This window comes from Salvelinus fontinalis, chromosome 4 (assembly GCF_029448725.1).
Source record: "Salvelinus fontinalis isolate EN_2023a chromosome 4, ASM2944872v1, whole genome shotgun sequence".
Classification (NCBI taxonomy): domain Eukaryota; kingdom Metazoa; phylum Chordata; class Actinopteri; order Salmoniformes; family Salmonidae; genus Salvelinus; species Salvelinus fontinalis.
In genome coordinates, this window is record NC_074668.1 from 73,679,647 (window position 1) to 73,701,752 (window position 22,106).

Consider the following 22,106-nt stretch of genomic DNA (forward strand, 5'->3'; position numbering starts at 1 on the left):
TCTTTTGATCAGTCTCTGTAAATTCTCTATCCAATGTCACGCACAGCTTGGGAGATACAGCACAAGTGTAAAGATCCTGACCCAGTAAGGGAAGAGAGAGTAAGACAGGAGATATTGAGAGAGAGGAGGAGTGGAAGATATGTAGCGCCCTTTACTACGTATCGGTAATGGAGGACATACCTTTCTCACACATCCTCTTGGTGAGAGAGCCTTCATCCTGGAAGTAGATGATCCTCTTCTGGACAATGCTGGCCCTGCAGAGAAAGAAGGAGGAGGGGAGGAGGAGAAGAGGAAGTTTCAGGTTAAGAGAAAGGAGATGAAAGGTTGGAAAGAGAAAGCAGATGAAAAGTGAAAAGATGAGGGTAAAGTGGAGATGAGGGTTGAAAGAGAGAGGGAATGAACAGAGGAGAAAAGACAAGAAAGGATGAGAGGAGTACAAGGCAGGAGATCAGGTGAGAAGGGAGAGAAAGAAGAGGACAGAGTTAAATACTCATTTTAGCACAGGGAGTAACCAGGGGGCATTTGGAGTAATGTTGAACTCGGGATGAGTGTTGAGTGTCTGAATGAATAAAACCTGGGGAGGAAGTGTACAGGAGAGCTGAATCACAGGGACTCTCAGACTGGAGGGATTTGCTAGTTCTTACAGAAAGTGTTTATTAACATAACGACGTGTATTTAGCAGGAGAGAGATGAGGTTGGAAATGAGATTGAAAACCTACAGAGAAAGAGGAAAAGGAGAGAAAAAAGTCTGAATGTAAGCTTCCCTTTTGAGAAACGATCAAGAGTGAGGAAGCACACACACTCAGGCGAGAGGAACTACAGCATGTCAGAGATAAGACTGAGTGACAGGCCAAAAGTTAAGTTTCCCAGAGCTAAAGTCCTGCTCCTGGTCCTGGCAGAGAGACTGTTCTGATAGAGCTGTCTGGGGGCAGAGCCACAGTGTGCTGGGTGGACACAGGTCTTAGTGGGGCCTTGACATGCAAATCAGACACAAACAAACCCATTCAAGGGCCAGAAGGGGGCCCGCGTGTGGGCCAGAAACGATCGCAAACAAATTACTTTCAGGGCCCAACAGCTGTCACAAACAAACTCCATTCAGGTGCCGTACATTACATCAGACTTGGCTACCCACAACAGGCTGCAGGTTTCCATGGTGATAGTGGGCAGAGGGTAGCAGAAGGGTGTAGGTTCTAGGCTCTGGACTGTCTGGGTCCTGGGTCTAGTCCAGGTGGATCATGTCCAGCTGGACTGTTTATGGAGCAGGAGTCCAAGCTGGGCCAAGCCCACTGCTGTCACTGTCCTCTCCCACAGTCACAAAAATAAAGAGAGAGAGAGGGAAAAGAGCGAGAGAAGACATAGATGTAAAAGAGGAAAGGTATAAAGACAGAGAGAGAGAGAGAGAGAGAGAGAGAGAGAGAGAGAGAGAGAGAGAGAGAGAGAGAGAGAGAGAGAGAGGGAGAAGAGCGAGAGGAGACGTATATGTAAAAGAGGAAAGGTATAAAGACAGAGAGAGAGAGAGAGAGAGAGAGAGAGAGAGAGAGAGAGAGAGAGAGAGAGAGAGAGAGAGAGAGAGAGAAGAGCGAGAGGAGACATAGATGTAAAAGAGGAAAGGTATAAACACAGAGATACTATATTACTATACTATATGCTAATCTCAGGAAGCCGTGGTAGTGAGGAGAAAGAGCACAAAGGTAAAGAGATACAAGACAAGGACAAATAAGACAAAATCGTTAATTTCACCTTATCCTTGAAGGACACACTCCAGATGAGCTACTTTGAAACAATACATTATCTCTCAATTCTGTTGAGATTCCAACCTATTCCCCAAGCAAACCTCCTACCACTAGGGCCTCCCGAGTGGCACAGCGGTCTAAGGCACTGCATCGCAGTGCTAGAGGCGTCACTACAGACCCGGTTTCGATCCCGGGCTGCTTAGCAGCCAGCCACGACCCGGAGACCCATGGGGCGGGGCACATTTAGCCCAGCGTCGTCCGGCTTGCGTTTGGCCGGCCGGGATGTCCTTGTCACTTAGTGCTCTAGCGACTCCTTGTGGCGTGCCGGGAGCGCATGCACGTTGACTTTGGTAGCCAGTTGTATGGTGTTTCCTCTGACACATTAGTGTGGCTGGCTTACAGCGAGCCGTGTGTTAAGAAACAGTGCGGCTTGGCATGGTTGTGTTTCGGAGGACGCATGGCTCTCGACCTTTGCCTCTCCTGAGTCCGTATGGCAGTTGCAGCGATGAGACAAGACCGTAACTACCAATTAGATGTCATAAAAAATGTTTTTTTTAAAATGATAAATAAACCTCCTACCACTCTCCTGTCTGTTTCTCCTGCCTAACTCCAAAGCAGGCTGTCAGGGGGATTGTGTTTGAGGAGGCTGTGTCAGGCAGGCCGGACAGAGGAGGGACAGTATCTCTACAGTGACGGAGTGACAGCTATATGCCCCTATTAACATAACACAACACGCTCTTCATCTCTCTTTTTCTCACCCTCTCTCTTGCTTTTGTTTTTTTATGCCAATTTTTACTCTCCAAGGCACACAGCGAGACAGAGACAGAGACAGAGAGGAAAGAGATGAGAGAGAGAGAGAGAGAGAGAGAGAGCGAGAGAGAGAGAGAGAGAGAGAGAGAGAGAGAGAGAGAGAGAGAGAGAGAGAGGGGGAAATAAGAATAAAATAAAATAAAGCATAAACACAACAGATCCCGTCCGTAAACAAGGAATGGGTTTGGAAGGGGATAGTAGCAGGACATGAAGAAACCTGCCTGAGGGGGGTACCTAGAAGTACAGAGGTGACAGGGGTACCCCACCCCAGGCGCTCCTAAACACACCGCCAGCATATCTCTAATTGTTCACACTTTAATTCAATCTCACCCCAATTTCAGACATCTTTCCCTGAGCGAGCCGCTCACAAACTGCCTCACTAGCTGCCCACTTTCTGGGGCCGGCCAGGCAATCAGGCACAGTAATGCTTATTTAACATCCAATTTAAATTCTATCAATGAGATGCTATTAAAGCCAGACTCACTTTCCTGGCTCCAAGCCGCCGATGGTTATCGCCTCAAAAGCGCCCTGGTGTTAGGGTGGGTAGGAGGGTGTGTGTGTGTGTGTGCATGCGTTTGTTTGTCTGTGCATGTGTGTGTGTGTGTGGCCAGGTCAGAGAGGGATAAATAAACATAGCTATTTGTTTACAGTTTGTTCCTTTGGGAAGGCACATGCTGTACCAGTTTCATTGAACCATTCCTGCTCATCTCACATGTAATAACTGCACAGTTAGACTGCCATTCTCTCTGGGAAGGCTTTTTAATCTACCTGCCATTGTGGTCATGTCATTCAATTCCTGGAAATTTCAAATAGGTTTTGACACTATCATGTTCTGACTGTCAAAACTGTACTACAATTTATGTCAGGTGAACCTGAAAAAAACAATGACTTTTTCTGTATAAATTAACAAAAATATAAAGATTCTACAGGGAGTGTGGTCCAGAAATCAGACAAATGTCTGTCCCTTTTTGACCCCCATAATCATGGTGAGACAGATCAAACCACCACACTCACTGTTTCCAGCCACCAGGAGACAGCAGCTACTCCTCAATTACAGCTAACCATCAGGGAGAAGAGGCCGCCACACCACAGCCTCTCTAGCCACAGGACTAGAGGAGCTCTCAAAAACTCTGACCATGCTCTGAACTGATCACTTTCCACACAGACACACTGAGCGATGATGACACTATATCTACACATGTTGTATTACGTTGTATTACACACACTCACACAAACGCACGTGCACACGTACACGTAAACACACACAAACACACACAAAGGCACCAGACACATGCACAGTCTGTTTATCCATAATAGTTATTGCCAGAGGTGTCTGAGCTAACCAGGTTATTTGACAGGTAGGCAGACAGGCAGACTGAGAGCGTTGAAATTAAAACAAACATTCCTCTGCTCGTATCAATAATGAAATCCCTCATTCTCTGATGAAACAAATACTATTGTAGCTGGGGTAAGATGGGCAGACCCTCCCCCAGGCTGGCAGCGCCAGTCACGTCCATTGTTTATGGGGTTGTCATGGTAATAGAAGGGGGGGAATATATCTAATGGGGAGAGCCCCATTTTCTTCCTTTCTCTCGTGATTATATCTCTGGGGAGATCCCTCCTGCTGGACTGTGATTTATGGCTAGCTAGTTCAGGCTAGGTTGGCTGTTTTGTGCAGCTCCCCATTACCCCGTGCAGTGTAACATTAAAACGCCTGTTGGCATTAACCATATTTCCCTCTCCGTCCATTTGTTATTTAAGCTAGTAAAGTCACATGATCGGGAAACCCGTAAACGCCACCCTGTAATCAACCATTTCAGATTCAATGCTGCCTGTGTGTCTGTGTCTGTCTATGTGTGTCTGTGTCTGTGTCTGTGTCTGTCTGTGTCTGTCTGTGTGTGTGTGTGTGTGTGTGTGTGTGTGTGTGTGTGTGTGTGTGTGTGTGTGTGTGTGTGTGTGTGTGTGTGTGTGTGTGTGTGTGTGTGTGTGTGTGTGTGTCTGTCTGTCTGTCTGTCTGTCTGTCTGTCTGTCTGTCTGTCTGTCTGTGTGTGTCAACGATATACAACAGCTTCTCAATAATAATCTGTCAGTATGATGTTTAGGGGTGCACCTGCCCCACTTCACTGACAAAACTTTAATTAAAGAGTGATCACCCAGTAATTCAACTTCCCAGTTTCCAAAAACACTTCATTTTCAACTATGAACCTGTCCTCGCTTGGGGTCATCACTCTACAGTGAAAAACAAGCTTCCCCACTGGACGTACCTTAGTATCACATCCCCACTCCCTAACGTCCACAAGTGACTATATCTCACTCTCTCTTCATCTCACATGCTGCCACTCTCTTTCCATTCTGTCCATCTCTTCTATACTGATCACTCTTCCTCTTGTATTCTCTCTCCCTCTTTCTCTGCCTCTGTCCCCCCCTCTCTGTCCCACATCCTTTCTCCCAATAGATATAAGATAGCTGAGAGGTAGAGTAGGGGAAGATGCCGCCTGCCTGGTTAGTGTGCTGTGGGAACAACACAACTACGCCCTGGTTGAGAAAGGCACAAAGAGTGAAGAGGAAAAGGAGAGAGAGAGGGGAAGGAATGAAAAGGGTGTGTAGTAGAGAGAGAATCCCCCAGGAGAGAGAAGAGTGAGTGGGAGTAGAGAGAGAAACCTACAGGAGAGAGAAGAGTGAGTGAGAGTAGAGGGAGAAAACGACAGGAGAGAAAAGAGTGAGTGAGAGTAGAGAGAGAAACCGACAGGAGAGAGAAGAGTGAGTGAGAGTAGAGAGAGCAACCGTCAGGAGAGAGAAGAGTGAGTGAGAGTAGAGAGAGCAACCGTCAGGAGAGAGAAGAGTGAGTGAGAGTAGAGAGAGAAACCGTCAGGAGAGAGAAGAATGAGTGAGAGTATAGAGCGAAACCGTCAGGAGAGAGAAGAGTGAGTGAGGGTAGAGAGAGAAACTGACAGGAGAGAGAAGAGTGAGTGAGAGTAGAGAGAGAAACTGACAGGAGAGAGAAGAGTGAGTGAGAGTAGAGACAGAAACCGTCAGGAGAGAGAAGAGTGAGTGAGAGTAGAGAGAGAAACTGACAGGAGAGAGAAGAGTGAGTGAGAGTAGAGAGAGGGAGGGAGGAAGAAAGCCAAAGAAAGGGGGAGTTCAGAGACGAAGGCAAGGAAATCTCATCACTCACTCTGACAGGCACATAATAACGTGCATTAATAAGAAATGCAAGCCTTTTTTTACGCCCCTACACACATAACGACAGCACAGTGAGAGATTTAAACGGGCCAGGAGAGAAAGTGACAGGCCAACTGACCTCTTTAATAATGCAGAGATTAGCATGCCATGTAGGGCACCACCCCTATGTTTCTATTCCTCTCTCTTCTTTGTAGCTCTCTCTCTTCTCTCTCTTCTTTGTAGCTCTCTCTCTTCTCTCTCTTCTTTGTAGCTCTCTCTCTTCTCTCTCTTCTTTGTAGCGCTCTCTCTTCTCTCTCTTCTTTGTAGCTCTCTCTTCTCTCTCTTCTTTGTAGCTCTCTCTCTTCTCTCTCTTCTTTGTAGCTCTCTCTCTTCTCTCTCTTCTTTGTAGCGCTCTCTCTTCTCTCTCTTCTTTGTAGCTCTCTCTCTTCTCTCTCTTCTTTGTAGCTCTCTCTCTTCTCTCTCTTCTTTGTAGCTCTCTCTCTTCTCTCTCTTCTTTGTAGCTCTCTCTCTTCTCTCTCTTCTTTGTAGCACTCTCTCTTCTCTCTCTTCTTTGTAGCTCTCTCTCTTCTCTCTCTTCTTTGTAGCTCTCTCTCTTCTCTCTCTTCTTTGTAGCTCTCTCTCTTCTCTCTCTTCTTTGTAGCACTCTCTCTTCTTTGTAGCTCTCTCTCTTCTCTCTCTTCTTTGTAGCGCTCTCTCTTCTCTCTCTTCTTTGTAGCGCTCTCTCTTCTCTCTCTTCTTTGTAGGTCTCTCTTCTCTCTCTTCTCCCTCCACTGGGTACACACTGGTTGAATGTTGTTTCCACGTCTAATTCAATGAAATTACGTTGAATCAACGTGGGATAGATGCTGAATTGACGTCTGTACCCAGTGGGTCTCCTCTCTCCTCCTCCCCCTCTTCTCTCTCTCTCTAGCTTATACACTCTCCCTCACACACACACTCTCTCTCTCTCACACACACACACGCACACTCTCTCTCTCTCTCGGCCCTAACCTCAACCAATATCGTGCCTCAATGCATGGGAGTGTACTGTGATCTATGTTTGGTACAGGTAACAAACACATACTGCACCTAAACAAGCCCTGGAGGCACACGACACGGCAAAGGAATCAATTAATGTCACCCCAAGCCATTGCAGATATTCTTGTGATTATGAATTCTTTATGCAACATACGTTCTTGAAGAAACATTGATAATCTATTCTGTGTGAAACCTTTGGGCTGGGTTTGGAGTGGAGAGGAGTACAGTAATAACTTTCCATGTACAGTAATAGGACACATTTGAGTACGATACTGTATGTAAACATGCCTGAGGGGTCCACATACAGCTCCTTAATAAACAGTATACAATCAACAACACACTGTCACCGCTACACTGGATTTGTGTCACCTACTCTAGTCCTATACACAAGCTAAAGGTTGTGAATGTCTTGTTCCAGCCCAGCACCAACACACCTGGATGAACTAATCACCAAGCCATCAAAACATTTATTAGTTGAATCAGATAATATTACCATTGGTCTGGAATAAAAGCCTCTAAACACCGTAGCTCTCCAGTACCACGGGTGGGGATCACATATGGCTGCATCTCGATTCTCCACACTTCTCCCAAAGTGTGCACTTGCACATTGGATTGATGTAAGCACTGGCTGGAGGGAGTTTCCAAAGTTGTTTCATCCATAATGGGGAGTATGCAGGACAAGTGCACACTTCGGGAGAGGGGTGGATAATGGGGACGCAGTAAATATAGATCCTTACTTCAGGGTTCTTCAGAGAGCCCCAAGTACATGTACCTACTTGAGGGTGACACAACCAGAGGCGCTGGGGGGTGCTGTCCAGAACACCTGGATCCTGGTGCGTCTCCGAGGGGTACTCTCTGTCACTGCCGGGGGACAGTTGATCATGAACTGGGTGTCCTCTTCATCGATGATCTGTATAACACATATAAACAGACACACACACACAGACGGACAGACAAAGACACACACATACACACACACACAGCATGGATTAGATTTAAATAAGGATAAGCAAATGAGGAAAGATAATATAATTGTAATTGCCTGGTACCTTATGTTCTCTCTGTATTATACCATATATTTCATTACTATGTATTTACTATTGTCATATGATTCCCTCTCTCAATGTGAGTTCAAGTGCAACTTCATTTAACTGCCATTAGCTTTCATTACCAGGCCTAATTAGAACGCTACAATTAGACATTATCTAATTCATTAGCAACATCTGTTCATTACAAAGTAATAGTACATTTTGCATTTCACAAATTATTTTCAATTAAATGAAATGAATTTAAGCTCCTTGTGTCATTCTACACTATGACTCAGTGGATACATCTGGCTGGCATGCAATTTAATATATAGTGTTTGAATACATACGTACATAAGTCTATCCTGTAGTGGCAAATTGACAGCTTTGCAGCTGGACGGCAAATATATAATGGTTATTTCACACACACACACACACACACACACACACACACACACACACACACACACACAACCTCTGTGTCACGCACCAGTAGTTATACTGTAGGATCGATAGTGCATTTCACAGACATACTGTATGTGGCCAGCCACGATTCTTAGCAAATGAATGAAGGGCTTAAGTGCCGTCCTTGAGGGTCATTTGTGTGCGCATTTTCAGCTCCAAGTGCTTTTGGTGTGCGTGAGTGTGCGTGAGTGCATGGGTGTGCGTGTGTGTGCGTGAGTGCATGGGTGTGCGTGTGTGTGCGTGAGTGCATGGGTGTGCGTGTGTGTGCGTGAGTGCATGGGTGTGCGTGTGTGTGCGTGAGTGCATGGGTGTGCGTGTGTGTGCGTGAGTGCATGGGTGTGCGTGTGTGTGCGTGAGTGCATGGGTGTGCGTGAGTGTGCGTGAGTGCATGGGTGTGCGTGAGTGTGCGTGAGTGCATGGGTGTGCGTGTGTGTGCGTGAGTGCATGGGTGTGCGTGTGTGTGCGTGAGTGCATGGGTGTGCGTGAGTGTGCGTGAGTGCATGGGTGTGCGTGAGTGTGCATGAGTGCATGGGTGTGCGTGTGTGTGCGTGAGTGCATGGGTGTGCGTGAGTGTGCGTGAGTGCATGGGTGTGCGTGAGTGTGCGTGAGTGCATGGGTGTGCGTGTGTGTGCGTGAGTGCATGGGTGTGCGTGAGTGTGCGTGAGTGCATGGGTGTGCGTGAGTGTGCGTGAGTGCATGGGTGTGCGTGTGTGTGCGTGAGTGCATGGGTGTGCGTGTGTGTGCGTGAGTGCATGGGTGTGCGTGTGTGTGCGTGTGCGTGCCTGTGTGTGCATGTATGTGCCTGTCTGTGCCTGTGCGTGCGTGTGTGTGTGCGTGCGCGTGCGTGTGCGTTTTTGTGTGACAACATTCTCCACAGTTCTATTTGACAGGAAGTGACATCAGGGCGATAAATACTCGGAACTCTCTCACTCAATAAAGCTGTCAGCGGAGAATTCCCTCTGTCACGCCATGTTATGAATCAGTTTACTTTGGACTGGACTGTGTGTATGTGTGTGTGTGTGTGAGAGAGAGCTCTGGGCTTGACTGGCCTGGCTGCGTCTGTATCCAGCCCTCTGAATCACACCCAGAGGTCATAAAACCCTTGCTGGGTTCCCATGGTTTCTGACAGGCATCCCTGGGGTGGGGGCTGACTGAGCCGACTGGAGTCTGTGATGACCCAGGGGAATGCATTAAACACCATCTGTGAAAAGCAGCAGCCATTCAACTGACCTATGGCTCTGTCTGTCTGTGTGTGTGTGTGTGTGTGTGTGTGTGTGCGTGCGTGCGTGCGTGCGTGCGTGTGTGCGCGTGTGTGCGTGCGTGCGCGTGTGTGTGCATTTGAGAGAGCGAGTGACAGAGCCTGAGACTGTGTATGAGAGACTAAATGTGAGAAACAGAGAAAGGGGAAGACAGTTTGAGGTAGAGTCTGTGAGAGAGAGTGTGTTTGCTTGCAACAGCTGGTCAAACTTGAACAATAACATTCAACAACATTCTTCCCAAACTAATGTGGGCCAACATGAAAAGTGATTACACATGTTATACACACACACTCACGCACACACACACACGACAGCATCTATTTGACGTACAGCTCATTTGAAATCTGAAAGTGTGCTCCCTCTCAGCTGTCTCTGGACAGCTCCCGACTCGATGAAAAGCGCTTTTTTATTGAGCTCTCTGGGGAGGTCAGCTGGCAGTGTGTGTGTGTGTGTGCACGATTTGCCAACAATACTTTCAAGGAAAATCGATTTCTGACTACACATCACTTCACAGCAGGGCGAGACGACAAAATAAGAGGGGATGTCAAGAAAGTGAGGAGGCAGATAGAAGTGTTTGTGCTGGGTGTGAACATTGAATCAGTGTTGAATCTGATACAGTTTCTGTCCTACCAGGCAGGAGCAAATAGTTGTGTTTGAAAGGGGCTGTGCGTCATGCCTCCAATAGGACTGGCTGATGATGGGAAGACGGGTAGTGTGTGAGAGTGTATTTGTGTGTGTGTTTGTGTGTGTGTGCGTGTGTACTTGTGTACATGCATTGTTTGTGTGTGTGTGTGTGTGTGTGTGTGTGTGTGTGTGTGTGTGTGTGTGTGTGTGTGTGTGTGTGTGTGTGTGTGTGTGTGTGTTCGTGCGTGCGTGTGCGTGCATGTGTGCGTGTGTGCGTGTGTGCGTGTGCGTGTGTGTGTGTGTGTGTTCGTGTGTGTGTGTGTAATTGAGGTTGACAGTGAAAGGAACTCCTCTAGAGCAGCAGAGGAATGGGGGAGGAAGCGAGGACGGGAAGTAGAAGGGAGGAAGAAAGGGGAGAGGGGAGGATGAGGAAACACCTGAAGTCTGCTGATGTATGGAGAGATGTTGTACTCCGTGTGTACCGTACCAGACATAGTATTGGGTATTGATACTGTATTAGTGTGTTTGCGTGTTTTGATTTATTACATTCTGTGTACCTATAAATACAACAATAAACACTAGATACACTACATACATTAGTATCAACATAAACACAACACAGTCATTACAATTACGCCTTAGCACTTGTGCTTATCAAGACCTCTACAAGAGCGCTAACAATCAAATTTCCACCTAATATTCCTAAAGCAGATATTTCAGTTTACCTCTCGTATCCCTCAGCAGATATGTCAGTTTACCCCTCGTATCCCGCAGCAGATATTTCAGTTTACCCCTCGTATCCCACAGCATATATTTCAGTTTACCCCTCGTATTCCACAGCAGATATTTCAGTTTACCCCTCTTATCCCACAGCAAATATTTCAGTTTACCCCTCTTATCCCACAGCAGATATTTCAGTTTACCCCTCGTATTCCACAGCAGATATTTCAGTTTACCCCTCATATTCCACAGCAGATATTTCAGTTTACCCCTCTTATCCCACAGCAGATATTTCAGTTTACCCCTCGTATTCCACAGCAGATATTTCAGTTTACCCCTCGTATTCCACAGCAGATATTTCAGTTTACCCCTCGTATTCCACAGCAGATATTTCAGTTTACCCCTCGTATCCCACAGCAGATATTTCAGTTTACCCCTCGTATTCCACAGCAGATATTTCAGTTTACCCCTCGTATTCCACAGCAGATATTTCAGTTTACCCCTCGTATTCCACAGCAGATATTTCAGTTTACCCCTCGTATTCCACAGCAGATATTTCAGTTTACCCCTCGTATTCCACAGCAGATATTTCAGTTTACCCCTCGTATTCCACAACAGATATAGCAGCGCTGTCAGTGTGTGTAGAGCTGAGTGATTGAAGCTGACTGGATGATACAGCGTTTCCCTTTTTCACACTCTGCCATTTACGATGCTCTGTCACGCCGTGCTGCGCCCACTAACCCACCCACCAAACCCCTCACCCACCCCCCTCTCGCCTCGAATAAGGAGAAACCTCAAGGCTGGTACTAAATAACAACAGCATGAGATCAATGGCAGGGAAAAATAAAACAGCCAAACATAAAAACCGTACAGCAGCAAAGAGGGTAATGAGATGTGGCAGGAGAAGGAACAAATGATAAAAACACCCTCTTTTTTCCTTCCTTCCTTCCTACATTCTTCGGGGGTTGTGCGCTCGGTCATGACATAGTAGTAACTGTGAGTAACTGAAGTGCTATACTGTAAAACTCGCCTCAACACAAGAAACGGTCAACTGTAAAACATTCAGCTTTATGTGGAAAGGGAATGAAACCAACAGGTTCACAAGAGTCTGCTACCAGTTCTGCTAGTTATGGCTGCTCTTAAAGCCAACCACAGGCTCTCATTCATGAGGTCTGGCTTGTACACATACATTCACCCCTTGCTGATTGGATCACTGTATACTACCTCTGGCAGGTGGTAAGGAGTGAGGTTGAGTGGAAGAGTGAATAATATTCCCCTAAAGGAGGATGGTGAAAGACGTAAGGTAAGAAAATACAGGGATACAAGACTGGTGTGCAAACAGAGAAGCAACTTTGGGGGGGTGAAAAGGGGAGATTAGTCGGTAAGCAAAAGGTGCAGTGGACGATTGACTTGACTGCTGAGAGTCCCACAGCGAGGTCGGTTGGCAGTAGTTGGGTGGGATGGATCAGGGACAGAGGTATTCCCTCACCCTCCTGTTTACTTCACATTGATGAAGTTTGATATTGCCCTTCATCCACTAATCCTTTATCAGTGAATGGAGACGTGTTGAACTAACTGCACTCTTCTTTTCAAATAAAGTCAAGTTATGATGTAATAACATCCCAACATCCCGACTTGCATTAGCTCCTCAAGCTAACACCTTGGCTTCAGCTCAGCAGAGGCTGTCAAAGTATTGCGCTGTGCAGAACTAACCCAGTCAGCAGCACCAGCAACCATCAAGGTCAATCCAACCAGATATTTCTACTATAATACTGTAATGAAAACATGACTGTTGTTGTGAAGATTACATATGACTGATGTTTAATGTGCTATGAAGGTTGATGAATGATACTGCAACATTCATGAAGGGGTTATGAAGTATTTCATAAAGGTGTTATTGATGCATATGTATACCACCTTCGGTTTTGACAAAACTCACACACTGGTATATATCCACACATACAGACTCAACTTGTATTACAAACACACATATGCATACACACACTCACAGGAATACATAGGCACAAAATAATACAAAACACACATATTCAGGGAACATTTTATTTAAAAATAAAAGCCTATTGTATAATGGAGACATGTATTTTTGTTGACACCAAACAGAGAACAGGCTTGGAGCAGAACAGGGTCAGCCTTGCCCTTGCCTGTAGCAGTGCCTTACTCATGGCCACCAAGGCAGTAAGGGATAGCAACTGAAAAGTGATGTAGGTGTAATTAAACTTGTCTGAGACCTAAACATTTGTGTAAGCTAAGATTTGTCCCTGCGCTAATGCCTACATTTAAGATTAGCAGGTTAACACAGTATTGTGGCCTGCAGGAGACCTAGATCACAATTCCAGTGGGTCAGAAGTTTACATACACTAAGTTGACTGTGCCTTTAAACAACTTGGAAAAATCCAGAAAATGATGTCATGGCCTTAGTAGCTTCTGATAGGCTAAATGACATAATTTGAGTCAATTGGAGGTGTACCTGTGGATGTATTTCAAGGCCTACCTTCAAACTCAGTGCCTCTTTGCTTGACATCAAGGGAAAATCAAAAGAAATCAGCCAAGACCTCAGAAAAAAAAGCAGACCTCCACAAGTCTGGTTCATCCTTGGGAGAAATTTCCAAACGCCTGAAGGTACCACGTTCATCTGTACAAACAATAGTACGCAAGTATAAACAGCATGGGACCAGGCAGCCTTCATACCGCTCAGGAAGGAGATAAGTTCTGTCTCCTAGAGATGAACGTACTTTTGTGTGAAAAGTGCAAATCAATCCCAGAACAACAGCAAAGGACCTTGTGAAGATGCTGGAGGAAACAGGTACAAAAGTATCTATATCCACAGTGAAACGAGTACTATATCGACATAACCTGAAAGGCCGCTCAGCGTGGAAGAAGCCACTGCTCCAAAACCGCCATAAAAAAGCCAGACTACGGTTTGCAACTGCACATGGGGACAAAGATCATACTTTTTTGAGAAATGTCCTCTGGTCTGATGAAAGAAAAATATAACTATTTGCCCATAATGACGATCGTTATGTTTGGAGGAAAAAGGGGGAGGCTTGCAAGCCGAAGAACACCATCCCAACCGTGAAGCACGGGGGTGGCAGCATCATGTTGTGGGGGTGTTTTGCTGCAGGAGGGACTGCTGCACTTCACAAAATAGATGGCATGATGGGGTAGGAAAATTATGTGGATATATTGAAGCAAAATCTCAAGACATCAGTCAGGAAGTTAACCTGTTTGGGCTGCAGGGGCAGTATTGAGTAGCCAGATAAAAGGTGCCCATTTCAAACGGCCTCGTACTCAATTCTTGCTCGTACAATATGCATATTATTATTACTATTGGATAGAAAACACTCTCTAGTTTCTAAAACCGTTTGAATTATATCTGTGAGTAAAACAGAACTCATTTGGCACAAACTTCCTGACCAGGAAGTGGAAAATCTGAAATCGATGCTCTCTTCTAGGTCCTGCCTATAAATGGGCATGATACGTATTAGCATACATGCACGTCATACACCTTCCCCTGGATGTCAAGAGGCGGTGAGAGAAGAAATGGAGTGTTTATCTTGGTCTGAAGTGGAAAAAAAGCTCTTGGAATGACGTTTCACCCATTTCCTGTTTTCAGGAAGGCGCGAGAAGGAACCGGGGATTGCCGTATGAAAAGCTTTCCTTATAGGCGACTACTATCTCCGGCTTTGATTTTATTTGATACATGTGACCATATCATCGTAAAGTATGTTTTTTCAATATAGTTTAATCATATTACTGAAATTTTTTCAGTAGTTTTGCCGTGTTCCGTTCTCTTCCATTTGTTGACATGGAGAGATTCGTGCCACTTGGCTAGTGTGCTTGCTAAACCGAGAGGGAAATAGGCCGTTCTAAATCCAAACAACGATTGTTCTTGACAAAGGACCCCTTGTCCAACATTCTGATGAAAAATCAGCAAAAGTAGGAAACATTTTATGATGCTATTTCATATATCTGTCGTACATGTGAACTAGTCGTTGGCGCCCAGCTTTTGGGTACTCTCTAGCTATACCGAAGCTGTATGTCGTAATTAAGTTATTTTTAGAATTCTAACACGGCGATTTCATTAAGAACTAATGGATCTATCATTTCCTATACAACATGTATTTTTTAGTTATGTTTATGAATAGCTATTTGGTCAGAATATGTGTGTCAGAAAAAGTGTCAGAAAAATATCCGGACGTTGTGGGAAAAAGTAGCTACGTTAGCACAATGTATAACCACTGATTTCAGCTCTAAATATGCACATTTTCGAACAAAACATAAGTGTATGTATAACCTGATGTTATAGGACTGTCATCTGATGAAGCATATCAAGGTTAGTCAAAAATTATATATCTTTTGCTTGTTTGTTACGATCGCTAACTTTTGCTACTGGGAAATGGCTTGTGTTTCTGGCTATTGTGGTAAGCTAATATAACGCTATATTGTGTTTTCGCTGTAAAACACTTAATAAATCGGAAATATTGGCTGGAATCACAAGATGCCTGTCTTTCATTTGCTGTACACTATGTATTTTTCAGAAATGTTTTATGATGAGTAATTAGGTATTTGATGTTGGTGTCTGTAATTATTATGGCTGCTTTCGGTGCAATTTCTGATTGTAGCTGCAATGTAAACTATGATTTATACCTGAAATATGCACATTTTTCGAACAAAACATAGATTTATTGAATAACATGTTATAAGACTGTCATCTGATGAAGTTGTTTGTTGGTTAGTTTGGTTGGTTCTTGGTTAGTTAGGTTGGCTTTGTGCATGCTACCTGTGCTGTGAAAAATGTCTGTCCTTTTTTGTATTTGGTGGTGAGCTAACATAAATATTCGTGCTGTTTTTGCTGTAAAACATTTTAAAAATCGGACATGTTGGCTGGATTCACAAGATGTGTACCTTTCATTTGCTGTATTGGACTTGTTAATGTGTGAAAGTTAAATATTTCTAAAACATATATTTTGAATTTCGCGCCCTGCACTTGAAGTGGCTGTTGTCATATTGTGGCCGGCCTCGGACTTGCAGCCAGAAGAAGTTAAAGCTTGGTCGCAAATGGGTCTTCCAAATGGACAATGATCCCAAGCATACTTCCAAAGTTGTGGCAAAATGGCTTAAGGACAACAGGTATTGGAGTGGCCATCACAAAGCCCTGACCTCAATCCTATAGAACATTTGTGGTCAGAACTGAAAAGCATGTGCAAGCAAGGAGGCCTACAAACCTGACTCCGTTACACCAGCTCTGTTAGGAGGAATGGGCCAAAATTCACCCAACTTATTATGGGAAGCTTGTGGAAGGCTACCCGAAACGTTTGACCTAAGTTAAACAATTTAAAGGAAATGCTACTAAATACTAATTGAGTGTATGTAAACTTTTGAACCACTGGAAATGTGATGAAAGAAATAAAAGCTGAAATAAATAATTCTCTCTACTATTATTCTGACATTTCACATTCTTAAAATAAAGTGGTGATCCTAATGGACCTAAGACTGGGATTTTTTACTCGGATTAAATGTCAGTATTTGGCTAAGGTGTATGTAAACTTCCGACTTATCCTGTACATTGTTTGGAGTATGGAATAAAACAATCGTATATTATGATGGGCTGAGGTCCAAGCTCTTTAAGCATATGAAGCATTAAATAAATAAGTTAGATTGTTCAAGTACATTCAAAAAGTACATTTACATTTACCTGGAATTTCATGCCCAAATGAATGAAATGCATGCCCAAATTAAACTGCCTGCTTCTTGGGCCCAGAAGATATGATATGAAACTGTTAAAATAGTGTCTGTGAGTATAACAGAACTGATTTGGCAGGCGAGAACCTGAGAAAAATCCATTCAGGAAGTAGTTTTCTTTTTGGTTTTGTAGTTTTCTATTCAATGATATTACAGTATCCATTGACTTAGGACTCAAATTGCAGTTTATATGCCTTCCACTGGATGTCAACAGTCTATAGAAATTGTTTCAGACTTGTATTCTGAAAAATTAGGAAGTAAGACCAGTCTGAATGAGTGGACCCTAAAGTGTCACAGAGCTTTTTCATGAGCGAGACCGAGAGAGTTCCTTTCTTGTTTACATTTTCAATTGACAACGTTATTGTCTGGTTGAAATATTATCGATTATTTAGGCTAAAAACAACCTGAGGATTGAATATAAACATTGTTTGACATGTTTCTATTAACTTTACGGATACAATTTGGATTTTTTTGTCTGCCTGTTTTGACTATGTTTTAGCCTGTGGATTACTGAAGAAAACGCGCAAACAAAATGGAGGTTTTTGGATATAAAGAGACTTTATCGAACAAGAGGAACATTTATTGAGTAAATGAATGTCTGCTGAGTGCAACCATATCAAAATCGTCAAAGGTAAGGGATTAATTTTATCTCTATTTCTGACTTGTGTAACTGTTCTATTTGGCTGGTTACTGTTTGTAATGATTTGTCTACTGGGCTATGTTCTCAAATAATCGTAAGGTATGCTTCGGCGTAAAGCATTTTAAAATCTGACATCGTGGTTGGATTCACAAGAAGTTCATCTTTAAACCTATGTAAAATATGTTTTGTTTTCTGAATTTTTATAATGAGTATTTCTGTATTTGAATTTGGCGCCCAGCAGTTTCACTGGCTGTTGAAGAGGTGGGACGCTAACGTCTCACGTACCCAAGAGAGGTTAAGGGTTTCAGTGTGATGTTATCACTCTGATGTTCTGAGAACGTTCTGTCATGGTCCCCTGGAAGTATTGTCTAGTTCCCGGTTTGTCCTGGGGACGTCACTGAGTACGCTTTTAGTACGTTCTTGGGACATTGTGTTATGGTCCGCTGAAGGTTTTGTGTAGTTCTCGGTTTGTCCCAGGACATCCCCGAGAAAGTTTTTAGGATGTTCTTGGGCTGTTGTGTGATGGTCCCCTGGAGCTTTTGTCTAGTTCCCAGTTGGTCCCGGGTCTTCCCAGAGGACGTTTTTAGGACGTTCTTGCGATGTTGTGTCATGGTGCTCTGAAGCTACCCTGGACGTTCTTGGAGGCATTTGTCACGTGATTGTCCTAGGTGTCCCAAACCGTTATAAGTAAAGTAATGAAATGTTGTGGGGGTTTTAAGGTTAGTGGTAAGCTGTTCAGCTGTTCAGATAAAACAGTGTAGAAATCTTTAATCAATGACAATGTGATTACATTTGATATGATAACTTCAGTACTGACTTTTCAATATGACCCCACATGGGATTTAAACTCACAACCTATAGATTTGGGACATGCTGATCTTTCTGCTGTGCCACAAAGTCTGTAGAATTTCAGAAGTCCCTTACATATACATTACTTATAATACATCTCTGCACTTAGCAAAAGCATGCCATTTAGTTATCAGCTAACCTGACTTTTTTTTTTTTTTTTTTTTTCACCTTTATTTAACCAGGTAGGCTAGTTGAGAACAAGTTCTCATTTACAACTGCGACCTGGCCAAGATAAAGCAAAGCAGTTTGACACAAACAACATCACAGAATTACACATGGAATAAACAAACATACAGTCAATAATAAGGTAGAAAAAAAAAAAGAAAAAAAAGTCTATATACATTGTGTGCAAATGAGTTAAGATTAAAAAAAGACCTCCTTAGATTCTCTCATTGATTTAATTTACTTATTTCAGTTTGGGTTTTTAGTAAAGTTGTCTAATGTTGGTGGGGCATATTATTCTGTTTAAAACTGACTCAAAAAATACAATCGTTTTTCTTGAGTGTATTTTAAACAGTGTATTTTTAACAGTTACTTTGAAGTGTAAAGTGTAGGAATAGGATTACATGTGAAATCAGTCAATGATACAGACATGGTAGCATAGAAGGAAGATTGTAATGCAGTGAACAAAGAGGTTGTGAGTTTAAATCCCAGGTGAGAACATGTATATAAATAAATATAATATAAATAAATATAATAAATATATAAATAATAATAATAATAATAACTACTGTATGAATAAACATACACAACGTGTGTAAAATATGTAAGTTGAAACACTGTATGTTAAAAGCACTGTGTGTGTGTGTGTGTGTGTGTGTGTGTGTGTGTGTGTGTGTGTGTGTGTGTGTGTGTGTGTGTGTGTGTGTGTGTGTGTGTGTGTGTGTGTGTGTGTGTGTGTGTGTGTGTGTGTGTGTGACTAGCATTGCCAAAAGACAAAGAGCTATAATGGCTCACTAGACAAAACCTCCAGGAGATCATGACACATCGTCCCGAAATCATCCTCGAGACAAACCGGGAACCAGACAAAACCTCCAGGGGACCATGACACAACGTCCCGAAATCATCCTCGAGACAAACCGGGAACCAGACAAAACCTCCAGGGGACCATGACACAACGTCCCGAAATCATCCTCGAGACAAACCGGGAACCAGACAAAACCTCCAGGGGACCATGACACAACGTCCCGAAATCATCCTCGAGACAAACCGGGAACCAGACAAAACCTCCAGGGGACCATGACACAACGTCCCGAAATCATCCTCGAGACAAACCGGGAACCAGACAAAACCTCCAGGGGACCATGACACAACGTCCCGAAATCATCCTCGAGACAAACCGGGAACTAGACAAAACCTCCAGGGGACCATGACACAATGTCCTTTGGGACATTCCCGGGTCAAACTGGGAACTAGAAAAAATCTTTAGGGGACCATGACACAATGTCCCAAGAACATCCCCGGGACCAACTGGAAACTAGAAAAAAAACTCCATGACACAACATTCTGGCGACTTTAGGTGACCATTTTGTGACCTAACGATTCATTATTGTTTGCAGGGAAATATTGCAGATTACATGTTTAATACCAGGGCCTACAGATTCATTCAGATATTTTTTGATCAGTGTGTACGTGTGTGTATGTGTGTGACTACATTTCAATGTGTGCTTGTGAGTGTGTTTATGTATGAGTATTCCTGTATGATGTGTATGAGTTTGTTAGTGTTGTAATTGGCAGTGGGTGCTGGTACTGTATGTGCATCAAATTGACTGAAGTACTACATTAAAAAAATATATGTATGTATGTTATTACGTGATTGGTGTAAGTTATTACATTATTCATGAAAAAAGTTGTTAACAACCAGTTAATTTAATAACTACCGGTTAATGGAATAACATATTACATTTAGAGATGAAAAATATGATGTTTACCATTCAACATTTTATTAGGTTTATCGGCAAATTATAAAATGTACCGGGGGTATTAACAAAATGTTTTTTTCCCAAGTTATTACAAATAGAAAGTTATTACATTTACAGTTGTTACAAAGTGCGAAAATGTTTTATATAAAGGTCATAAATATAATACATATTGCAGAAGTTCCACCTTGTCAGAAGATTTTCTTTCCTGAAGCATTATAGGAGCTCAGTATTCATTGATTTATTCATATCACTCAAAGACTTGTCAGGTTGTGCGTGACTAGTTTAACAAATAGCTTCTTAACATTGTTTGTTTAAAATAGTGTTTGTAAGGGAGGAGTATCAGTCCTCTGGCCCAGTAATCTGGTTATAAAACCTATAAACAACATCTTCTTGGCCAATTCACATGCTGTGTGTTCTTGGCCTGAAACCTCTGTCTCCCCCAGCCCATCTCTCACCACGCTAGAACCCGGAGGGCCTCATCAGACCTGGGGACATGTCCTACAATATCCCCTGACATCTAAGTGTGAAAACACTTCCCCCATCCCTCCTTCTTCCTCTCTCGCTCCCTCCCTTTTCCAGTCCAGTTGGAGCCGTCTGTAGGCTGGGAACGATCTTCGCACTGAACCTGGACAGATTTGTGTGTGTGGGCACCGTACATGCATGCGTTGCCAAATTTCACACACCTGGGCTCCCCCTGACTGGCACAAGGCTCCTTTTCCCATTTTCACACACCTGGGCTCCCCCTGACTGGCACAAGACTCCTTTTCCCATTTTCACACACACACTCTCTTATTCACAAAGACACACACACACACACACACACACACACACACAAAGGAATAGAGAGGGGGCCGTAAATAGAGGTATTAGAGGAAACGAGGTGAGAGTAATCGCGCTTCCTCCAAGATGATGCGTGAAACAGAACGACTCTGGCAGGAGGGGTCTGAGAGGGGAACAGATTATGTTGGGAGTTCTCTCTCTCTCTCTCACACACACACACACAGCGGAGTGGGTGAGAGCCGACACAGCAGTGTGCAGGAGAGGGGTGTCCAGAGGCAGCATATGGTGTTGATGTAAGTGTTCTGCCAGGTATGGTTAAGTGTGCTGGCTCTGCTCTGCTCTGGAAGAGAGGATATCCTTGCACCTGTATATCACATGACTGCATCAAAACACTCCCTTTTCGCTGGGACTGCTTTGCCCCCAGTGACTGACTGGCTGACTGACTCCATAATATGAATAGGGTATAAAAACCTACACTGCAAACTTGAAATACAGTATATTCAAAATGTTATTGACTTACACTGTGGATAAACGTATTAAAGTTTGAGTAAGTAGGAATTTTGTCCACAAATGTACCCACATTTCTATTAAATGTAAATAGTTTATGATTAGTGAATGCCTTAATGTAGTTATTTTGTTAGATATTTCTCTCTATTAGCTGAAATCTTATTTTTTCATAGACATTTTAGCTGTCGGCTAGCTCTTTTGACCGCTATGAAGACGTTGTCTCCCTCTGAAGGCCCATGTTACTAGACAACCCCCCTGCACTTGCCTGGGCAGGCCTGCTCTCTACCTGGCTATAGCCAGTCTGAGAAATGATCTAACAAACGTTTGTGCTATGAAACTAAATAAATACTGCAATCTGACCTACAAAAAGTATTTTCTAGATTCATGAGAGACAAAGCAAGGATAGTGAACTTCAAAACGTGATTGTAATTTAGTGTAATTTGCAGCTGTTGTTTGTACAGTAAGTAATGAATCTGCTAGCTTCTAATGACTGAGTGCATCTAAAAAATAATGCTACTTTCACCTGAATAACTGAAGGTCATTTAGAAGAAAATAAAAGATGCATGTTTTCATTTTGTATGATTTTTAATGACATATAATTGCAGATCTCCTTGTTGTCTTACCTGGAAATTGCCAGCATAGTCCTCTTCTTTGTCTCCTTCCCTCCCCTCCCTCAGAGCGATGAGGGTGAAACCTCTGAAGTAAGCAGGACTGGATGCATACAGAGTCACTGGGGATCACAAACACACAGCCAGTGAAGAAATTCAACTGATGGGAAACAGATTGATAGGTTTAATAAAGGTATGCAA

At 43.4% G+C, this 22,106-nt stretch overlaps 1 protein-coding gene across 3 annotated transcripts in view; it reads right to left on the reverse strand.

Annotated features, from left to right (window-relative positions):
- Positions 1–22,106, reverse strand: part of LOC129854358 (spondin-1-like) — a 142,926-nt gene that overhangs the window by 119,507 nt on the left and 1,313 nt on the right. For all 3 annotated transcript variants that reach the window (XM_055921307.1, XM_055921310.1, XM_055921309.1), the window contains exons 2-4: positions 21,921–22,027; positions 7,520–7,653; positions 181–254 (exon numbers count right to left, since the gene is read on the reverse strand). In XM_055921307.1, coding sequence (XP_055777282.1) covers positions 181–254; positions 7,520–7,653; positions 21,921–22,027 — 315 coding nt within the window. The remainder of the gene's footprint in view (positions 1–180; positions 255–7,519; positions 7,654–21,920; positions 22,028–22,106) is intronic.